The 22,585-nt window shown below is 40.1% G+C and overlaps 1 protein-coding gene across 4 annotated transcripts in view; it reads left to right on the forward strand.

Moving 5' to 3' along the window:
- CTNND2 (catenin delta 2) overlaps positions 1 to 22,585 on the forward strand; it is a 1,059,017-nt gene that overhangs the window by 793,135 nt on the left and 243,297 nt on the right. For all 4 annotated transcript variants that reach the window (XM_006120137.5, XM_006120139.5, XM_075921467.2 and 1 more), the window contains one exon: positions 14,587 to 14,800. In XM_006120137.5, the coding sequence (XP_006120199.1) occupies positions 14,587 to 14,800 (214 nt within the window). The remainder of the gene's footprint in view (positions 1 to 14,586; positions 14,801 to 22,585) is intronic.

Raw genomic sequence — 22,585 nt, forward strand, 5'->3', positions numbered from 1 at the left:
TCCTGGCATGGAACTGGCTGATGTCAAATTGACTCTTGATACTCCTGGAGTTATGATGTCACAATCAATTCAATAATATTTACAAAAAATGAGATATATGGGGCAAGACACAAATCACAACAATATTCTTAGTGGAGTAGCCATGTTTGTCTGTAACTTTAAAAACGAGAAGTTCTGTGGCACCTTGGGGCATGTCTACACTGGGAAATTATTTAAAAATAACTCCCAAAATAACTATTTCAAAATAGCATGTCCACACTGCAGGGAAGCCTTGAAATTAGTCCAAGGCAGGCTCTCTTAATGTGCATGCACTACCTCAACTTAGAGCCCCAGGAAGCACTGAGAAGTAATTACTCTGAGTGACTCTGGGGAGTAGTTATTTTCAAATAGCAGCAGTGGAGCAGCTATTTGAAATAAGTGTTAGTCCTCATGGAACGCAGGAGTTATTATTTCAAAATAACCAGCCCCTTATTTCAAAATAACAGGCTTGGTAGAGTGGATGCTTCACTTGTAATTTCAAAATAAGGGGAGATATTTCAAAATAACTCCCTAGTTTAGATGAGGGATTAGAGATAACAAAAATATATATAGTATCATGATCTTTTGTAGGCAAAACCCACTTCTTCAGATAAACTGGTGAGGGATAACAGAAACCCAGAATTTTATAACAGAAAAAGAAGGGGGAAAAACCAATATTCAGGTTACTCCCAGTCCCAAAGGAACAGTCATTTCCCCCAATCAGTTGCACATCAGATCAAGCACCAGAAATAATGCTTGTAGAATATCCTATAATAAACAAACAAAAGATTCATTAACAAAGAAAAGTAAACAGGGATTACAAGTTTAAAGCAGGTAAACAGGCACACACAAATTAGTCACAGTCTTAGGTTGCAAAATAGTAATAGAAACTGCTGTAATGTGCAAGCTCTATGCCTCCTTTAGGGCTAGCCCAAGATAAGCAGTTTGGGGCCACTTGTGTAAGCTTAGAAATATTGCCCTCTTCATGGTGATGACATTTTCTTCTTGACTGGGATTTTCATTCCCTTCCCCCAGAGTTCAGTCTGTGAGGACACAAATGTTTGTGCACCTTCCTTCTTCAAGGATGTGGGGAAAACAATCAACAAAATCTTTTGTCCGCTGATGATCTATATTGATTCTCTGCTATCTACAGGCCTTCTTTTGTTGGTCAGGAGATGACACCTCTCACACCTGGTCATGCTTCTCTCCTGACAGTTGGGGTTTCCAGTTTCATAGATGTTTATAGTTACAAAGCAAATACTTACATGTTATCTTATAACAAGTGATACAAATATTATAAGTAATGCAGCAGCAGCAGCTCACAAATATATCATGTCTACACAGCACACACATCTCTCTACAGCTAATGCCTATTTTAACAGAACTAACACAGAAATGATTCAGAATGGTTTCATGCTAAGCATTTGTTAGTGTCTAGTGATGCCTAGGGGCCTTGGCATGAGCTGGCACCGAATCTACCAGCATCACAGGTATAAATCAGCTTAACTCCATTTAAGATTCCTGAGCCAATAGTCTAATGGTTCTTCAAAGAAGCAGACAACTTGCCAAACCCCCGGGAAGGCAGGAATAATCTCTCTGAGCTGGGTTGCACAAAAGAGGAAGGAATTGAATCTAACCCCACATGAATCTAACCTGCTAACTGATGTGCCGCTCCCAGCTCCTCCAAAGCCTCACAAACTATATCTCAGGAAGAGAAGGCTTTGTATGTGTTGTACTCAATTGATTCCACACTCAGAATCAGATGTCTCAGCCTAGATTCAAGTACAAGTAATTTCAGAATGATTCACTACTAGAATGCTAGGCTGTCAGCATAAGGAAAGAATCTGGATTAGTTAAATTGTCTCCCTCCTTGAGCTATTTCAGAAATTGGGACTTTGTGGATGCGATGGCTATGTGATAAAACTGTCCTTCAGTTCCTGCAGAGTTATGATACAGGGCTTTAAAATCTTTGTTGTGCTGCATTTGAGCCTCCTCCAATGCTCTGAATATCTACCTTAGTCAAATTATATGCATACTTGCAATCAGTTAGATAGTTTCCTCAGTACCTAAGGGTGTGTCTAGACTACATGCCTCCATCGATGGAGGCATATAGATTAGACAGATAGGCAAAGGGAAATGAAGCGGCGATTTAAATAATCACGGCTTCATTTAAATTTACATGGCTGCCGCGCTGAGCCGACAAACAGCTGATCAGCTGTTTGTCGGCTCCGCGTGCTAGTCTGGACGCGCTGTGCTGACCTGAAAGCCTTTTATCGACATCCCCCTTATGCCTCGTAGGATGAGGTTTACAGGGGATGTTGATAAAACGCTTTCATTTTGACAGGAATTGCGGCTTCATTTCCCTTTTTCGAATACACACATCTACATGCCTCCGTCGATGGAGGCATGTAGTTTAGACGTACCCTAAGAGTGTGAGAGCTCATTCTGTAAGATGTAAAGAGGTTTCAATGATACTAGGTCCTTGATTTATCACCTCACTCAGACCTTTGTTTTGGGAGGACAGTTCTGTTTTGGGAGGGCAGTTCTATTTAATTAGTCCTCCTCGGCCATCCTTATTTTGTTGTTTTCTCCCCATAGGGTGAGAGTAGTGCTTATTTACCTTCCACCTGAAGAATCTGCAAATTAATTCTTGAAGGTGACAAGAGGTTTACTTAACACGTGCAGTAACTTGAGTGTAGTGTCTCAAGAGATCCATACTTTCTTCCCTTCTTTCCTCTTTTTTTATAGATCTTCTGGCAGATTTCAAGTTAGTGGGACAGTATTTAGGAATCTCTTCCTCTCTCTCTTTGAAAGCTGCCTATGTGATTTCCAGTTCCTTGTATGCGCCCAAAGAAAGACTGCTTTCTACATAGTTTGGGGATTGCAGTAGTGGGGCACATCCCTCAAGTATGAACCTACAGAGGCTGTTCACTCAAAGAACAACAGCTGGTGGCATGTTACCTTTCCATTTTTCCTCCTGTTGATGCTATGATTGTTTTGGATAAGGAAGACAACCAACAAAGTAGTGAAAGAAATGTCTTTTGACCATGATCATAAATAATGCATAGGTCATTTTTATCTCTTAAATAAAACACTTTCCATTTGTTTAAAGGTGTGCATCTTTACCAAGGATAATGACACAATGTTTTTGTCTTTTATGCCTATAAACATAAAGCCTGCAAATTAACATATACCACTTAAATTCAATTCAATTGGGATATTATCTTGGATGTTTCAACATAGGATTAAAAGGATTCCACTACTGAGGGGCTGTATGGGAGCTGAATTTTGCTTCAGGGTTTTTTATCTATTGTAATTATTATTTCTCCTTTACTCACCTTCTAAATCATATGCATTTCTCCCGGAACATTTAGAAAACTAGCTCTAAAATGTAGTAGTGCAGAACATTTAAAACTACAATGTAGGAGTAGACGTCAGATAATCTAAAGCAGTGGTCACCAGCCAGTAGATTGGAATCTACTGGTAGACCTTGGAGCCTTTGACAGGTGATCCTGACAGGTTTGGATGGGAGGCTATTAAGTGCTGGCACTTCAGCTGTCCCTCTCAGCACTGCCCTGCTGCTCCTTCTCTTTGCCTTTGAGCTGTCTCTCATCCCCAGGAATCTCTTGCTTGCTGTGCATGGTGCAGGAAGAAGAGGAGGGCGTACTGATGTCAGGGTGCCCCTTCTCCCACCCTGTACCCATTCTCCATAGAGCGGGTAGGGAAGGGCAGGGATGGAGAGAGTTTGCTGGCTGCTTTTGGAAGTAGGGGTAAGACTATCTTAATCCCCTGCACCACTACCCAGAAGCCACCCGTGGTAAGTGGTGCCCAGCTGTAGCCTGGATTCCAAACCCGACCCCAGTCCTGAACCCCTCCTACACCCCAAACCCTTGCCCTAACTTTGTTCAACTACCTCAGCTCAGAACCCCTCCCACACTCTAGATCCTTTTAGCCCAAGATCAGAATCCACATACCCCTCTCCTGAACCTCAGCCCTCTGCCCCCAGCCTGATAAAAGTGGAGTGAGGATGATGACGAGGGAGGATGGAGTGAGCAGGGGCGGGGCCTCGGAGAAGTGGTGGGAAGGAGGAGGTGCAAGGGTGTTTGGGTTTGAGAGATCTTGGATTGCACTTAAATTCAAAAAGTGATCTCATGTTTAAAAAGGTTGGAGACCACTGCTCTAAAAGGATGCAGTTGTTACCTTAACATTGAACATTATGCAAATTCATGTGAACCAAAAAATGAAAATGGCAAAAAACAAAGTGATACTGGCTAGTTTATTTTTACTGCCTAATGCAAGATTTATGGAAAAAGTGAATGAAAAATAAAAGTCATGACAGTTAATTTAGATGTTTAAAAATTAATTCCATTTTAATGACATTGAGATTAAATATGATTCTGGCCAAAAATTAGTAGCAAATCTAAAGGTGCAAAGCAACCTGAGTGAAAGTGATAAGTTTCATGATTATTAGAAAAAGAAGCAGTAAGGGCATTAGAATAAGGACAGTGGGTTTTTGTTTGTTTGTTTGTTTGTTTGTTTGTTTGTTTGTTTGTTTGTTTGTTAAGCAAACTTTAAGAGACTCAGAGAACTGGTAAATAAGGCCACACAGGAAGAAAATGTAATAGAAAAAGGAGTTCAGGAGAGCTGGCAGGAAACTCTTCTAATCTGAAGTAAAGATTGGAAGAATGGTAAGAGCCTGCCTGACTGCATCAAGGAGTCTTAGCAACCTGAAAATCAAAAAGGAATTTTACAAAAAGTAGAAATATGGACACTTTTCTAAGGATGGGTAAAAAGCAGCAAGACTTTAAGTGCATAAGTTAAAAACTGGCTAACTGATCATTGTAAATGAGACTCCTCACATAGAGGGTCAATTCTCTGTAGGGTTCCAGAGGGATTGGTTCTTCACTCTACACTATTGACCTGGAAGAAAACATTAAATCATCACTGATAAAGTTTGCAGATGACACATAAATTGAGGAAGTGGTAAATGATGAAGACAGCAGGCCACTAATAAAGAGCGATCTGGACCACTTGGTAAACAGAATGGGTGTAAACAATGTGCGTTTTAATGTGAGTAACTGTAACTGATATACATCTAGGACCAAAGAATGTGAGCCATGCTTACAGAACTGGGGACATTATCTAAGGAGGCAGTAATTCTGAGGAGGATTTGGGGGTCCATAATCATCTGTGGTCATGTGCATAAGAAGGGGAATTGTCAGTAGGGAGAGAAAGATTGTTTTTACTTCTGTATTTGGCAATGGTATGACCACTTTTGAAATATCATGTCTACTCTGATGTCCAGAATTTATGAAGAATGTTGATAAATTGGAGATGTTCAGAGAGCCATGAGAATGACTAAAGCATTAGAAAACTGGCCTAATTATGTAAAATTCAAAGAGCTCAATCTTTTTAGCTTAACAAAGAGAAAAGTAAGAGATGACTTGATTAAAGTCTATAGGTACCCACCTAAGCAACACATATTTGATAAAGGGTTCTTCAGTCTAGCAAAGAAAGGTATAGCATGATCCAGTGGCTGGAAGCTGAAGGGGACATATGGAGCATAAGACTTAAGACATTATGTCAGTACATATTTGGAATTTAAATAATTGATGTCAATCAAACATGAGTGCACCAAACTCTCCACTTTGGAACATACAAAAAACAAGAGCATTTCTAAAGTTCTTTTTTATCATTTATTTTGAGTTTATCCATTTTCATGATGCCAGTACATAAGGGCTCCCAATGGTAACCTGGCAGATGCATCTGGAAGGCACTTGGCAGGGGTGGGCATAAGTGCTCCATTAGCCAGATGAGGTTTGCCAGGGTGAGCCCACCGGCTACTATATTTACCTGTGTGTTCACAGCTCCCAGTGGCTGCAGTTTGCTGTTCCCGGCTAATGGGAGCTGTGGGGAGTAGCCCCATTGGGTACTGTGAGCAGCCAACTCTGCAGACACACAGGTACATAAAGCATCTGGTGGCTCACCAGGAGCTAACCCTGGTGAGCCATGTCCAACCTTCAGCCATTTATTGTCCACCCCTGGTAAATGGCAAGTGAAAGGAACACATTGGGTCTCTATTTCCACTGATATATGGGAAAGCAGAAGGAGACCAGGAGTTGGAAGGAGCACATGTGCAAGGGGAGAAGGATTTGAAAGTGGACAGCAAAAGAGGAGGAAGGCAGTGGGGGCGCAAGTGAGTAACAATGATACAGAAATGGAAACAGGGGTGATGAAGACACAAGGTTGGAATGAAAAAGAAAGGGAACTGTGGGATGCAGAGCCCATGCACCTTATTTAAATAGTGGTGAAATTTCAAGCCATTATTCAGAATAAATGGACAGTATTTCTAGCCACACATTTAAGCATATCAGTTATTACACCTTCTAATAGCCTTGATTTGTTTATGTAATTTATATTCCCAGAGACTCCAAAAGCAAGAGTCTTGGTTGGATAAGAGATTCTGACCCGCATCTGTTTATATTTCATAATTCATATTTTTGTTGAAGAAGCTTTTATAAATTAAATTAAAAAAAACTCATAAAAGGAAATTATGTGGCAGATATGATTAAAAATATGAGTGTATGCATATAATAATTATGGGTGTTATTTAGACTCTCTCATTATAGGTTACTCAACATTTTGTTTAAGGAAAAGTTCTTGATATGGGTATCCTCTAAGATTGTGAATTTGAGAACATTTTGCTGTAAACAGAATAATTCTTTGATACAGGATGAGTTGTCTTTCCTGTATAATGATGATGACTCGTAACAGCAGACACTTTCTCCCTAGATCAAAGGTGGAAAACAGAAATGATGTGATGTACAATACATTTGTATGCACATTGCCTTAAGGGCTGTGCATTCTTCTTCTTTATTTGCAAGGAGGATGAAAAAAACAACAACCCATGAGTGAGCTGGGTTGGCTTTCCTATGGAAGAAACAAGGATTCTGGCCCCAGAAACCAGGAATCCCCTCCCTCAATAGCCATTTGGGAACCAGGAAAATCTATAGCATTCCCTGTAAAAGCCATGTGCATCTGCAGCGGCTCTGATAACTTCCTGCCCTCTACAGCTCTCTCGGGGTTTGTCTTCAATGCACCCTTAGCTTGAAATAAGCTGTGCAATTTGAACTACACAAATTGCGTGCTTATTTTGAGTGTTTTTTGAAATAGCTTATTTTGTAATTTAGTGCTATCTACACAGTGCCAAATTTTGAAAAAAAGCAGTATTCTGAAATGTCCCTTAATCCTTGTGGAACAAGGTTTACAGGGATATTGGAATAGCATGCCCGTTATTTCGAAACATATTTCGAAATAACTGGTGCACTGTCAAGACGTGGAATAGCTATTTCGGGATACCGGAAGTATCCCAAAATAGCACCGCCACGTAGATGTAGCCTAGCAGTCTGACTCTTTTAAAGCAAGTTATCGGGTTCCCCACATGGTGCTGGAGCCTGGGCCCCTTAAGGGGCCTTCAGCTGTACAGGAAAGGGATGAGGTGAGTACACAAAAGACAGTTAAGCCCAGGATGGGATGAATTAACTGGTAGAGTCACTGTGACTTGAGGAGATGATGTGAGTCCATCCCTGTACACGTCTTGACAACTAGCTCCTGAACCAATGGAGATCCATTTGTATGGATGTGGAAGAAGCATGATGCTTCTTGTTGATTCCCTCTTGCATGCATGGAGTGGGATATCCACATCCAGAAGGAAGGATCCCTTTATATGCAGATCCTGAGTACATGAACCCCATTCTTGAATTTTTGCATGCTTATGTTCCACTTGGCTGTTAAGCTCACTGGGCAGCTGACTGCTATATACAGACATGTGGAAAGATGTGATTGTTCATGATATGCCAGGTACAGGTCTTATTTACTCCCATGGGACTATTGTATATGTAGCAGTATCTGAAATTAAATTATGCCTGTTCATTGCTTTAAAATTACTCTTGTGTCTGATCTAACAAGTTCTCAATGATAGTTTTACAAATCTGTTTTTAAGTGGAACCTAGATTAACCTCTGATTTAGAATTCCTAAACAAATTAGACTTTGAACGAATGCAGCAATTAGCATAACATTCCACTCTATTTTGAGTCAAAATTGATCAGCACTTTTTGAAACTTGCCGCAAATTGCTGTGATAATCAAGCTAAATTAAGCCATGATTTTTCAGGTGAATTTGTCTCCAATAAATATCCTATGAATTGTAGGTTTAGGGACATGATATTGTCTGTCCACTGTTTTGTAGACCCTTTGGAATATATAGCACTGAAAGGTGAAATTCCTGTCTCTAGATGGAATTCCATTTGAGTAATATAGTTTAAAAAATAGCTGATATGCCCTGTTATAGCCCCTATAAGGTAATAGAATTTACTAAGGCCATCATAGTGAAGGTAAGGAGAAATAGTACCCTAAATCCTTGGTCTGGAGTAAGGGGAATGGGAGTCTTCTCCCAAGACAGGTGATGATTTGAGCACTCAGACCTGAGTGGGGATGGCCTCAGAGGGTAGGTCTACACTGCAGGGCTTAACGCGAAATAAGCTATGCAAATTGAGCTATGTCAATTGCGTATCTTATTTTGAAACAGCTTATTTTGAAATAGGTAGCATCTATACAGCACTTATTTGAAAATAGAGCACCCTTCCTCCGATTTCCATTATTACTTGTACAATGAGGGTTACAGGAGTGGGAGTAAAAAAGTCCTCCAGCTTGACAGTATTTTGACATTATTTCGACATAACTGCCTGCTGTGTAGATGCAGACTAAATTATTTCGGAATAGCGCTAGTTATTTTGAAATAGTGTTGCAGTGTAGACATACCCAGAGAGGCCACAAAAGGGTCAAAGGTGACAAATGTATTGATGTATCTTAATTGGGAGCTGTCAGAAAAACAAGCAGAAAAACAGCACACATTGACTCTAGAACAACTTCCCACCAAACACTTGGGGAGCAATTACATGACAATGGCCTACAATTAAGCCCTAGTTTGAAGTTACACAGTTGCTTTGCTAATGCTGGGAGCCTGCAGATCAAAAGAATGCTTCATGATTAAAAGAACTCGGTGGAGAGAAAGATGGGATGGACTAGTGAGTGAACAATTCCCAGGGAGAAGATAGTGAGTTGGAACAGAGGCAACAGACCCTGCAGAAGTGGGTCTGCATCAAGATTGGATGTTTTTCTAAAAATATATGCTAGGGTTCCAATAGAGAAGAGCCATGGCCTGTGTTATGAAGGAAGTCACACTTCATGACCAGAGTGTCCCTTCTGGCCTTATAATCTTTGACTCCATGAATTGCAGGCACTGAACATAACTGGAGCCTGCTGAGCTGATCAGATTAGCACAATGCAAGCCTCCAGTGTTAGAGGGGTTGCAACCAAAGAGGCAAGGAGGGGTCAAAGGTGTGATTACCCAGTAATTCTGACGGTTCACTGTAAAGCCTTTATAGCTATTTCTCCTTCTGTACCTTTGTGATGATGTTGCTTTTTGAAGTAGATCTGAGGAGATCCAATCAATTAGGGCTATCATTCTTTTAATAGCTTCTGACATTTGATTCCATTCACCTCTAACTTTCTTTCTCTGAAATTGTGGAACGTAATGTTAAGATTCAGTTTCTGTATTAAATCAACAGACAATATACTGTTACAATTTTCAGTGCTATTTTCCAGCTCCTAAGAACATCAAACCAATTATTACTGAAAATGTCAAGCATTCAACTTAAATAAAATTGTCATGATAATTTTAATTGTATTCAATGTGTGTTACATTTAATGTGATCCCAAACAGCTGATTTTTCTGTCTGTGTTATATATGGAGTGAAGCAGTAGTCATGGTGATCCCAGGATACTGCAGAGAAAAGTTGGGTGAAGTGATTTCTTTTAGTAGACTAACTTCCGTTGGTGAAAGAGACAGGCACAATGTGTAGCTTGAAAGCTTGTCTCTTGCACCAAGAGACATTAAATGCTCTTATCTCACCCACTTTGTTTCTTTTATATATTCAGCATAGTCACATTAAAGAATGTGCACATATTGGAAAGTTATTGTATTTAGATATGCTGAAAAATGGGTTGTTTGTAATAGAAGTGTCACAGAGTAATTGATGAGTAATGCAGGGTGTTATATTTATTATATTTACAATTATGGTTGATGGTATTTAGCTCAACTTCTGTTAGATTTCTGCCATTTCCTCTGATACAAAGAGACCTTTTGTTTATTAGAATTAAGAAGAATGTTGATGGGAAAAAAGAGACTTTTTGCTATGCTATCCTAGCATCTGTGAGTAGAGACCATTTCTGCTACTCTGCGTCTCCTCTTGACTGTTGCTGAAGAGAATGGGGAGTGTGTTCACTTCTGTACTCACTGGAACTCACAGGGATCTTAACAGCAATAGTGAAAATGACCTGGTCCCTGTTAGTTTGACTACGACTGCTTGACAAAGCAATAAGCAGAAGCCTGGTTTGTATTTAGGTCACATTTGGACAGCAGCCTGTCTTCATAGGCCTATGGGCTAAATACTTTTTATTATAAATGAAACTTTGTCTGCTTCAATGGATGGTTAGGTTTCCCTGCCACAGTAGGACAAGCTTTTTACTTCCATGGATGGGTGTAGTGAGCAAGTGGAACTTTCAAGCCCTGTTACTAAGTGTCTAAACAGAGAGCATATGGGGTAACATGACCTCATTGCCCACTCAGGTTATGTCTACACTGTGGAGCTATTTCAGGATACTTCTGGTATCCCAAAATATCCCAAAATAGCTATTCTGCATTTTAAGAGCAAGCCCGTTATATCGAAATAATAACAGGTTCGCTATTCTGACATCCCTGTAAACCTTATTGCATGACAGTTAAGGGACATTTTGGAATAGTGCTTTATTTCAAAATTTGGCATTTAAATTCATCTGCCATTTTATTGCCCAGTCACCTAGTTTTGTGAAATCCTTTTGAAGCTCTTCATAGTCTGCTTTGGACTTAACTATCTTGAGCAGTTTGGTATCATCTGCAAATGTTGCCTCCTCACTCTTTATCCCATTCTCCAGATCATTTAGGAATATATTGAATAGGATTGGTCCCGGTACAAACTCCTCCGGGACACCACTAAATATCTTTCTCCATTCTGAAAATTGGCCATTTATTCCTACTCTTTGTGTCCTATCTTTCAATCAGTTATCAGTCCATGAGAGGACTTTCACTCTTATCCTGTGACAGCTCACTTTGCTGTACTTTATGTAGTACATTTCTTTTGAATAATCTCTTTTGTATCACTATAATTAGCCACTGGTCACAGACTCCCAGTGGGATGTTGGTTGCAGGCACCCAGGCCATTCAAGCCTGATGAGTCATGGTTGGAAACCACCCAGAGATCCAGCCAGAGATTGGTACAACTACAGGTTCCACGTAGAGAGAGGTAAAGATAGCAAAACATATCACCTAAGCAAGTGCAGCTGAGAGAGATGGCAACGGGAGATGGGGTTTAAGGCTCCGCTCTCCCTGTGACTATGACAGTACAGTTGGTAGAAAGGCAGGGGGATTGTATTCAGATGACCCAGTCTAGAGCAGGGTGAAGCACAGAGTTCCAAGCTGGTAGAGGTGCTGTTATGCAGATAGAAGGTTGTCATTTGGAAATAGTGTCCACACAAAGACTGACACACAGATCTCAGGTGCAACTCATCCATGAATCATGATAGGCCCCTTTGAGGTTATCAGATGAGTTATGTCACATACATGAAAAATGTACCTGCTGGGAATTCCTCTTTGTTCCCACAACTAAGCAATCGTTTTTTTCCTAAGCCATCAGTTAAGTATTTATCAAAAAACATTCTGCGCATCTTTGTTTTATTTTAAAACCATCCAGGCCTATGGTATCTGTTTTTCTTTCTGTGGTTACTGATATCACACGACACAGCAAAATGAGTGGTACACTGGGTATATTTTATTTTAATCAAAATATTTTCTCTCATTGTATTCCATCAAATCACATATGTATCTCTTTTAGAAGACTGAAATGTTGAGTTCAGTCCTTCGTGTACCTTTCACTGAACTGACGTATCAAGTTTAGTGCTTGATATATTATGTTCAGTTCTTAGTCTGTTTATTTCAGTGAGGGTTGCATATTGTGTCAAGGGAGTGATATAGTTGCTCCTCATGCAACCCATCAGGTTGAAAATATGATTTATTAGTAAAAGCTGACACATTTGATTCAAAGTGTTGGTGATAGATTTAAAAGTGAACGTTTCTCCTCAGTAAACGTATCTGATTTAGAAAGCGACAAATATCTGTCCTTGAAAAGGATCATATTTACAGTAGTTGAGTTTTGGATCAGTCAGATTTATTGCAGAATGTATTCTTTTGTATCTAGTTTTGTGTTTTCTGAACTGAAAAGGAATCAGTGTTCCTCCAGGTTACACAAGCACAGAGTGTCAGAGAGATGAATCTGCTCCTGGCACGAGCCTCATGTTATGTACCATTATCCAGACACATCTATAGCCAACCTCTGGTTGCATCACTGACCATTGTGCTTTATAGGTAGCTGGCAGACACTTAGGGGAAAATATAGATTATCTTCAAATAATTATAGTCTTATTTCTATACCTAGGCTTTGTTACCACAATGCTGCTTAAAGTGTTTTAATTTAAATACTTCATTCTTTGTCATTTTAATATTATATGGAAAAGAATGTTCTCTTCTGTAAACAGCAAAAATACATAATTTAACAGAATGTATCTGCATCTCTCTAATGGAACTTTTTATTACATGTTATATAGTCTAGAACTATGATGCGATGATATGCTACAGTATGTATGAAACAGAAAAGTGATGACTGTTATTTCACCAGCGTACAATTTTATAATGCTCAGATTTTGGTTTCAGATAAACTAAATATATGAATAGTCACAACATTAATCATACTTAAATTATAATTTACTACATATGAATGGTCACACTGTGTCAAACTGTGTTTTGTTAGTCTAGTATCCTGTCTTCTGACAGTAGCTAGTGTCAAATGATTCAAAGGGAATGAACAGAACAGGACAATTACTGGGTGATCTGCCCCCTGTCAGCGACTCAGCTTCTGACAGGGATTTAGGGACACTGAGAACATTTGGATGGGTCCCTGACCATCTTGGCTAATAGACATTGGTAGAACTATCCTCCATGAACGTATTTTATTCTTTTTTGAACCAAGTTATACTTTTAGCCTTTTCAGCACCTCCTGGCTATGAGTTCCAGAGGTTTTGTGTGAAAAACTACTTCCCATGTTTGTTTTAAACCTTCTATTTATTAATTTCATTGAATGACTCCTGGCTCCTGTGTTGTGAGAAGGAGTACATAACACTTCCTCAGTCACTTTCGCCACACTATTTATGATTTTATAAATCTCTATCATTTCCCTGCTTATTTCCAATCTTTTTAACTGCTCCAGATATGGAAACTGTTCCATATCCCTAATCATTTTTGTTGACCTTCTCTGTACTTTTTCCAGTTCTGTTTTTTTAGATGGGATGTCCACACTTGCACTCAATATTTTAGGAGTGGAAGCATCATGGATTTATATAATGGATATGATATTTTTCTGTCTTATCCCTTTCTTAATTGATACTAACATTCTATTAGCTTTTTTGACTGCTGCTGCACAATGATCAGATGTTTTAGAGAACTATCCACAATGACTCTAGGATCTATTTCTAGAAAGGTAACAGCTAATTTCAACCCCATCATTTTATATGTATAGTTTTGATTGTTTTCCAATGTGCATTACTTTGCATTTATCAACGCTGAATTTCTTTGCGATTGTGTTGCTCAGCCACCAAGTTTAGTGAAAGCCCTTGTAACTCATTGCAATCAGCTCTGGACTTAATTATTTTGAGTAATTTTGCATCATCTGTAAACTTTGCCTCCTCACTTTTTACCGTTTTCTCCAGATCAGTTATGAATATGTTGAAATGGTTTTCTCTCTTTTAACCAGTTACTAATCTGTGAGAGGACTTTCCATCTTATCCCATGACTGGTTACTTTGTTTAAGAACCTTTGGTATGGGACTTTTTCAAAAGCTGTCTGAAAGTCCAGACATACTGTATTCACAGGATCACCATTGCCCACATGTTTGTGGACACCTTCATAGGATTTTAACAGATTGGTGAGGCATTATTTCCCTTTATGAAAGCTATGTTGACTCTTCTGCAATATGTTACATTCAGCAGTGTTTCTCACAATTCTGTTCTTTACTATAGTTTTAATCGATTTGCCTGATATTGAAATTAAGCTTTTTGGACCAGTACAAAACTCATTTGTTGAGGCAGTTGTTCTGGCTCCTCATTGTTTCAGCTGCTTTAATGGTTTTCCAGGATCTTCACTTGAAAGAGCTTTGCTTTCAGTGTTTTCAATGGTGTCAAAGAGGAGGAGCAAGCACCATGTGAACTTGCAGGTATTCTTGGGCCATAAGCAAGTACTGTGCAGACCATTGGTGGGGTACATATCCTTAATTTGAGAACTTTTGTTTATTAAGCTAAATAGTGTGTGAACTTCATCTGCTTATTTCCTAATGCAATCGTTATCACTTTTGGCTGTTTCAGATAAGAAGACAAGGAGGAATACAGTTACTGGTGGACCTGTTGGACCATCGAATGACAGAAGTCCACCGTAGTGCCTGTGGAGCTTTGAGAAACCTGGTATATGGGAAAGCAAATGATGACAACAAAATTGCCCTGAAAAATTGTGGCGGTATCCCAGCACTAGTACGGTTGCTCCGCAAGACTACAGATTTGGAAATCCGAGAACTGGTTACAGGTTTGATTTTATGTACTTTTCTTATGAATATCAAGTACTAACTAGGTACTAGCTCAGTACTATTTGTGAATCATACTGATATGTATCAGTTGCTTCATAAAAACCTTCTGCTTTATTGCCATTGTCCCAACTCTGCAACTATCATATGTCAACAGGTGTACACTTTCAGGTTCTATAGACAAGAGAAATATTGATCGACTCCAATCAATATTTAACAAACATTTACTGAAGCATCAGTTATTTTCTGGATAGCTGTTTGTTTGTTTTGGTTTAGTTTTGGTTGTTTGGGTTGGGTGGGTTGGTTGGTTTGTTAAGGCTGTTTTTCCACTAGTGGAGAACTTCCTTTTTTCAGAGAGAGAGAGGCTCTCTTTCAGTGATGACTGTATATGAACAGAGTTTGCTTTTCATAAACCTTTGGCGCATTATATCAGCTTCCCCTCCTCGAAGAGAGTGCTTCCAAATATGTGAAAGAAAATATGCAAAGCAAAACAAGGAAGATTTTTAAATCCTCTGTATTTTGACCCTTCACTTGGCTATTACATTGTCAGTGATGGAAAAATTAATTTCATGTTACAAATCAAAAAATATTAAGGTCTAGTGTCAGTATCTAGAGATACTGCCAGTATCTCCACTGAAACTTTTTTACTATTGTGAATGATAAAAAATGTAGTCTTTAGTGATACAAGGCTCAGTATACACATACTCCTTCCCACTTTCTCTGAAGATCATCCACTATTTAAGATGATAAGAAAACCAGCCATGTATTGATTTGGAGTTTCCTTGCTCAAGGCTGTATGAATCAGCTCCATGATGTATTTTAAGTGAAGATTTTTGTATTTAATTTTGTTTCTTAATTATCACACCTTTCATCTCATACCTGTTACCCAGGATTTATTAGATTCTTCTTGTCAAGAAGATGCCATTTTGCATGGGGCTTTGATGATGCATCCTGCTAAGTGACAGAATTCCTGACAAATCTAATAAAGTGAAGCTACTACTTCAGCGTAAACCTATTTGTTCTCCTCTTAGTTGTGTTGTCTGTCTCCAGACTCCAGTGAGCACTCTGCCTACTTACTCTGAGCAAATGAGTAGCAAAATGCTAACAAACTCCTTCAGTAGCTATCATGGAGGTTTCTATGGTGTCTGTTGCTGTAATACCAAAGAGATTGATATCCTTATATTTTAAAAGAAAACTAGAGAACTGTGCCCTCTACTTGCTACGCTCGCCTACCTCTCCTCTCCCCGGCCGCTTTCTCTTCACTGAGAGAACCTGTTGGCGTTGATGATGTGATGGCATCATTCTGTCGCCCAGCAGGAACATTCTGTCATCCATCAGGAAAAACTTTTTCATATGTAGAGAAAGATAATCTACCTTTTCTATTTCATCCATTAAACAATATATCTTTGAATTCTCATGCACTACCAATGACAAAAATAAGCTAACATGCCTTCAGATTGGTTATCTTCAAACTGTGTGATTGCTAATGACAAGCGTCACACTCTGACCCGTAGTAGTTGTAACCAGTAGCTGCAATGACAGCTGTAGCGAAGAGGGCGGATCCCAGTCAGAAAGAGTACTTTAAAAGGGGAGAAATGAGTAGAGCTGGGCAAAGTGAAGCTGCTGAATGGAATCAAAGCCATTTGTAGCTCAGGATTTCATTGAGGTTTTTTTACTCGTTTCATGCCAGAGGGGTAATTTGTGGCCCCTGGCTGTGTTACTGAATGGGAGACACTTCAGGGTTGATAATGAATTACTGCTAGTGCTCCTGCTTTGCTGAGCTCTTGTCTAAAGAAACAATGTTCACTGTGCCTCAAAGTTTGGATCCTTTGGTTGCTAGACTGGTACTGGGCATCTTAATTGGAGCCCCGGCCCTTCTTGCTCTTGTAAAGAGTCTGTAGCATAGGAGCTGCCACCAGTCAGATTTCTTCCCTTTCTGGAAAGAGAAAATTAATTCTCTCAGTGGCCTCCTCTTGTAGTTGTGTGAAAAGAATAGTTTTTTCGTACGACACCTAAACTGGTGTAGGCACCAGGAAGAGGAAGCGTCTGTTAGATGCAGTCACCTTCTTGAATGGGATGAAGGGGAGATTTCATCTTAGCAGATCTTTTGGCCAGTGAGCGAATGTATGGTGACCAGGAGGCAATTATAGGCAGCTCCTGGCTGGCAGCCTCAGCGACCTTTTGGCATGTTCCCTGGCTGCCGCAGCCCCACACACCATTCAAAGTGGCCAGCTTCTGGGACCAGTGTGGGTGTCTCTGTGCATTCCTTGGGGGGAGGGGAGTCTCCATGAGCTGCCCTCACCCCCAGAACAACCCTGGAAGCTACCATTGGCTGGAAATCTACCAATGGGAGTTTCAGGGGCAGTGCTTGTGCACACATGCAGCGTGCTGAGAACGGCTAGCTCTTTCCCCGCAAAGGGAGCACCGTGCAGAGAATCATGCGGTGGTCCCGGCAGTCAGATGCTTTGAATGGCACATGGGGCTGCAGCAGACAGGGAGCCTGCCTGAGGGTCCCACTGGACTGTGGTGTTTGGCTGGCCAGATCCAGCCCACAGGCTGTATTTTGCCCATCTCTGGGACAGATGGAGAGTGTTAGCGTGGGAAAGGGAATGACTGTATTCCAGGTGGAGAACCTGCGTCCACTTCCCCGATCCAATGACTCTTTCACTCTTTATCCACAGTGGATCATCTTCAACAGGAGAGACATAGGGAATCCTATAGCAGAATATCCCATAGCACAGTGATTGCAGCTCCAGGTGACCCCTGTTCATATCTTCTCTCCTCCTGTGTTAGAGAGGGGTGAAATTGAGCCTGAGCCACTCACTTTCCCAGCAAGTGCTGTAAACCCCGTGCTAAAAGTTATAAAGCAGACTCCATCACCTCCCCTACCACCTAGGTCTTGAATAGGAGCCAATTCAGAGCATGGCCTCTGAGCATGCCTACCAAATTAGCCCTGAGTGCAAGTTAGTCAGCTGAGCCCATATCTTCTTCCCTAGCTTGTGAATTGTTCTGTGATGTAGGTGAGAGCTGGGCATCCTGAGACCTGGATGGAGGCAGCAGCATGCACATCCCAAAGCTGAAACTTGGGTACCAACTGAGTGTAGGCTCCGGCAAGATTTGCCAGTTTTACTTATCACGGTGGAGCCAAAACTGACACCTCAGTTTTGTATCTGGGCCTGAGAGACTAAATGACCTGCCAGGGGTCATACAGGAAGTCAGAACAGGGACTTGAACATGTGTCTTCTGTCATGTAAGCTAGAAGCCTAAACACTGGATGATTCTTTCCACAGTTGTATACAATTGAATTTACGGTGAAACATTTTGAATGTCCTATAAAACAGGCTTGTAGCTTCATCCTTTGTGAGCAGTGCACTCATTTCAAATTCATGTTGAAAATGACTTAAAATTATTCTTATTTGGAACTACAAGGTGTTCTTTTGGTAACATCTCTGTTCCTATTAATCCCCCAAAATTATCTCTTAAAATCCTTTTCTGTTTAAGCAAGCAATATTGAACTTAAAGGGACTGATCCCGTACCCTTTGGTACTATAAATGAGGCTGGGGGTAATGGAGTAAAAATAATGTAAATATCTACATACAAGTTACTGTAAAATTAGTTTTAAAGTGCACGCGTGATACTAATTAGGCATAAAGATCAATACACTTGAGAAGCCATATAATCATACAGGAACAGAAAGACTTTTTCTAGCTTTTGCAATTTTGGTTACTGGATCTTTGTCAAAATAAGAGAATTTTACACTCTAGGCTTTCAAGTATATTTATATTCTGCAAATGCAGGCATGCCTATAAACATCTGGACAGTTTGCACTGTAAAATCTGTTTACAGCAGAATATATTTATCCACTGGCTAAATGTAGCTGTATAATAAATAATTTTCTTTCCATAAAATGATTATTGTGAAAGATTAGCAGTATTTTATTTAAATCCTTTTGGAGACATTGTATAATCATTTTGCTTGAAATAATCTTACACAAATATTCTTAAAATTCAGAGGATATGTTAATATTCTTGAATGTCTTGCCCAGTTTAATTTTTCTCTGTGATTTGCATTCATCTATGCAGCTTATCAGTCTCACAGAAGGTTTAAGAAATTGTTATAATCCCTGATAATATGCAAGCTAGTGAACGAAAGGAATTGTCTCTTCAGTATATTTTCTAAAGTCATACTTTTGCCTCATTCCTTTTTTAAAAAATTCCTTAATTGACAGATGATTCTATACAAAATAAAACAGTATCCTCCTCTCACAAAGCACGGTAGGGTTTACTGAGCTGTAGCCATACCCAGCTCCTGGCACCCTTGGGCTACATCTCCACCACACCTCTGTTGCGCAAAACCTAAGCGAATGAAGTGCAGATTAGCATATTGCTGTGATTCATTTGCATAATTAATTGGGGCATTTTTACACAAGAGGCTTTTGCGCAAAAAGGAGCTATGTAGACGGCTCCTTTATGCAGAAAAACCCCCTCTTGTGCAAGAGCCGTTCTTCCTGAAAAAATGAGGAAGAACGGCTCTTGCACAAAAGCCTCTTGAGCAAAAACGGCCCCTAATTAATTATGCAAATGACATGTGGCAATATGCTAAGCCATGCTTCATTTGCATAGGCTTTTGTGCAAGAGAGATGCAGTGTAGATATAGCTTGCTGTTTTCCTTGTGCCCAGTCTAGTTGTTCATCACCCCATTGCCCCTGCAGAGGGACGGACTATAACATGCTTTCTCCTTGGCTGTGTCTAAACTGCAGGGTTTTTTTTGAAAAAACTTCACCTGTGTCTAGACTACAGCCGCATTCTTTCGAAATTAAATCGAAAGAACGCGGCTTTTCTTTCGACGGCGGTACTCCTCATTTCACGAGGAAGAACGCCTTTTTTCGAAAGTGCTCTTTCGAAAAAAGGCGTTCTTGAATGCAAACAGGGCTTTTTCGAAAGAGAGCATCCAGACTGCCTGGGTGCTCTTTTTCAAAAAAGTGGCTTGCTTTTTCAAAAGTACTGCTTGCAGTCTAGACGCTCTTTTTTGAAAGAGGCTTTTTCGAAAGTATCTTTCGAAAAAGCCTCTTTCGAAAGAGGCTTGCAGTCTAGACGTAGCCCTTGTGTAAATACTTTTGTCTGCTCCTGATTTAGCCTCCCTACAGTTACAGGCCAAGTTACTTCTTTCCTCACAAGAATAATTATTTCAAATGTAACTATCTCCACATCTATTTTGCTTTTTAAGAGCATTTTATCTGTAAAATACAGAGCATAGCATAGTACAGAAAAAGCTGGTTAAAATAAAACACGCCTTTGGTAAGGAAAGAACCTCTAAACAGGATCCAGATCTCACTTTAAGAAAGGTAGAAATGTCATATAGATTTTTTTTTAAATGCCAGTTGCCTCGCAGATAGTTAATCTGGCTTTCTATACCACATTTATCTCACTAGTACAGTGCTAGAGGGCAGGGCTTTTGTTGTATTGTATTTTCCAGTGTTTGGGAAAGCTGGGTCAAAAATATGGGTTTTATATTTAGATCCTTCTCAGCTCTAGCAGCATAGAATTCCACTACTATAGTTTGACAGTTGGGAATTCTCTATCCTCTCTTTTCACAAGCTTCTGCTAATGATATAGTTTAATTATATGTGGTGAGTACATTTGTCATCATAGATCCTGATGCTAGGTTGAGCAGCAGATTTTGAGGTAGCCTAGCCGTAGCACATTGAGGATCTTGAACCTTGAATTGGATCCAGTGCTGAGCCAATAGATGTGTCCAAGACTCTGGGGTAATGTTTTTCATTCTTATTTGTGCTGCTGAGTGGGCAGATTGTGCCTTCCCAAACCAAGGAAAGCAAGAGATTGATTTCATTGCCAGCTGTTGTGTGCTGTGGTAGACAAGCCTGGAGGTGACATAGGTGTGAATCAAATTGTCCTAATCTATGAGCACTGCAAAGAATGTCGTCCAGTCTAGCAGTATTCTCAGCAGTTGACTCTGAGTTCAAGTGAGAAATCCAGAAGGACACATAGGCTACACTTCCACTTAAGTGGGAACAGATGCCTTGGATAGAAAGTTTTGGTGCTGGCTCTTTCTTCAAAATGTTCCTCTTTTCCCACTACCATCACTTCTGAATACCCAAAATTTAGTTTCAACCAATTTCCTTTCCTCCAGGCACTGGGACACCTGGGTGATGGCATTGTCAGTATTTGACATAAAGGAAATATTGCTCTCTGTGTCATCCGAATATTGCCACTGAGTCTGTATTGTCCCTCAGTCTCTTCCAGTGGTTTTGCTTAGCTGTGGAGTCTTGTCCAAGTCCAAAGAGGAAAACTCTGGATGTAGAGATACAGCCAGTCTCACAATCCTATGATCACAATCAACAAGAGCATTTCCCTCCATTCAGTACCAGACCTTTCTCTCTCCTCTGTCTTTGGCTCCTTCTGCTTGTTCTGTCTTTTTCCTCTTATCTTTAACCAATCACTCACTCTTGATCATTTCCCTCTTCCCTCAAAAATGTTCTTGATTTTGCTAGGCTGAGATTTTTTCCTCTTGATAATACCTTTATCTTATTTTCCTCACTTCTCCAGCTTCACTCCCCCAAAACTACCTCCACTGATATAATTACTGATCAGCTTGCCAAATCAATGCAACATTTCTCTATTTGTATCCTTTTTTGATCTATCTGCTGTCTTTAGGCAATCAACCATTTCTCTTCTTTTCATCTTCATATGACTTCTTCCACTTTGTGCTCTCTTGGTTGTTCTTTTGCCTTGTTGATAATTCCTCCTAGCATTTCCAACAACTTCTTCTTTCTTCCCCTGTCCATTGGCAAACCCACAGAATTTTGCTCTTGGTACTCTCTTTTCTGACTGTGCTCCCTCAGTAACCTTATTTGTTCTCATTGCTCCAGCAGCCACCTCTCCCCTGATGATTTCTGAGTCTACTTTTCTACCCCAGACTTATTTTCATTTGTCTAATCTAGTCTATAGCCACACTGCTGTCTTCTCCTTTTGTATGTCTAGCTATGGTCTCAGATTTTATCTCTTCAAAGCTAAAATTATGTTTTCTCTGAATCCTCCCTCTATTTCTACCTGTAATTGCCATAGGAGTCAGGTTTGTGTGGGCAAATATGGCTTTTCTCCAGCTTTATATCTCCTCTATTTTGGCTAGCTGGGAGCCAGTTTAGACATCAGTGTATGTTATAATATCCTCTGGGCTTTCCTAACATACTGTTGTCTACCTGTAGTGCCAAGGATCTAAATAGGCATCTAGAAATTGTTGAAGCAAGCTGTCACAGTTGAGGGCAACTGCACCTGTATTTCCCCTCAGTTGTCCAGCAGAGGTACCCAGCTGTTGCCTCTTTGGGTAGAGACCCACCTTTTACACCCTTCTGACTGGGATATTTCCAGCTTCACAGTTCCCAGCCTTCACTTTGTGTCTTCTCCAGCAGAGACAGTCTTCATAAGCACACCTCCTTGTGTTCTCTTTAGAGATGGCTAACAGTGTGACTACCCATGGTTACTGATAACTCCTTTTGTGGAAAACTGCTTTGTTCTAACATTAAAAACAATAAAAGAATCAAGACTCATACTAATAATTTACCAGCCATCACCCCAAATCTAACCTGGGCTGTGGCAGGAGCAGGCCTTCAACACTTCACCCAAGGAGTTTTTTTGTGGCCACAAGTTAATCACAGCTTCAGCTCAGAACAAGGTGATCTGTAGCATGGTTAGTGCGTCATTTTATCTGGAGTTTCCAGGTTCATGTAATTAGGAGGTAATGGGTTTTTCTCCCCATGGCATAGGTT

The sequence above is a fragment of the Pelodiscus sinensis genome, chromosome 2 (assembly GCF_052426305.1).
Source record: "Pelodiscus sinensis isolate ZL-2025 chromosome 2, ASM5242630v1, whole genome shotgun sequence".
NCBI classification, from domain to species: domain Eukaryota; kingdom Metazoa; phylum Chordata; order Testudines; family Trionychidae; genus Pelodiscus; species Pelodiscus sinensis.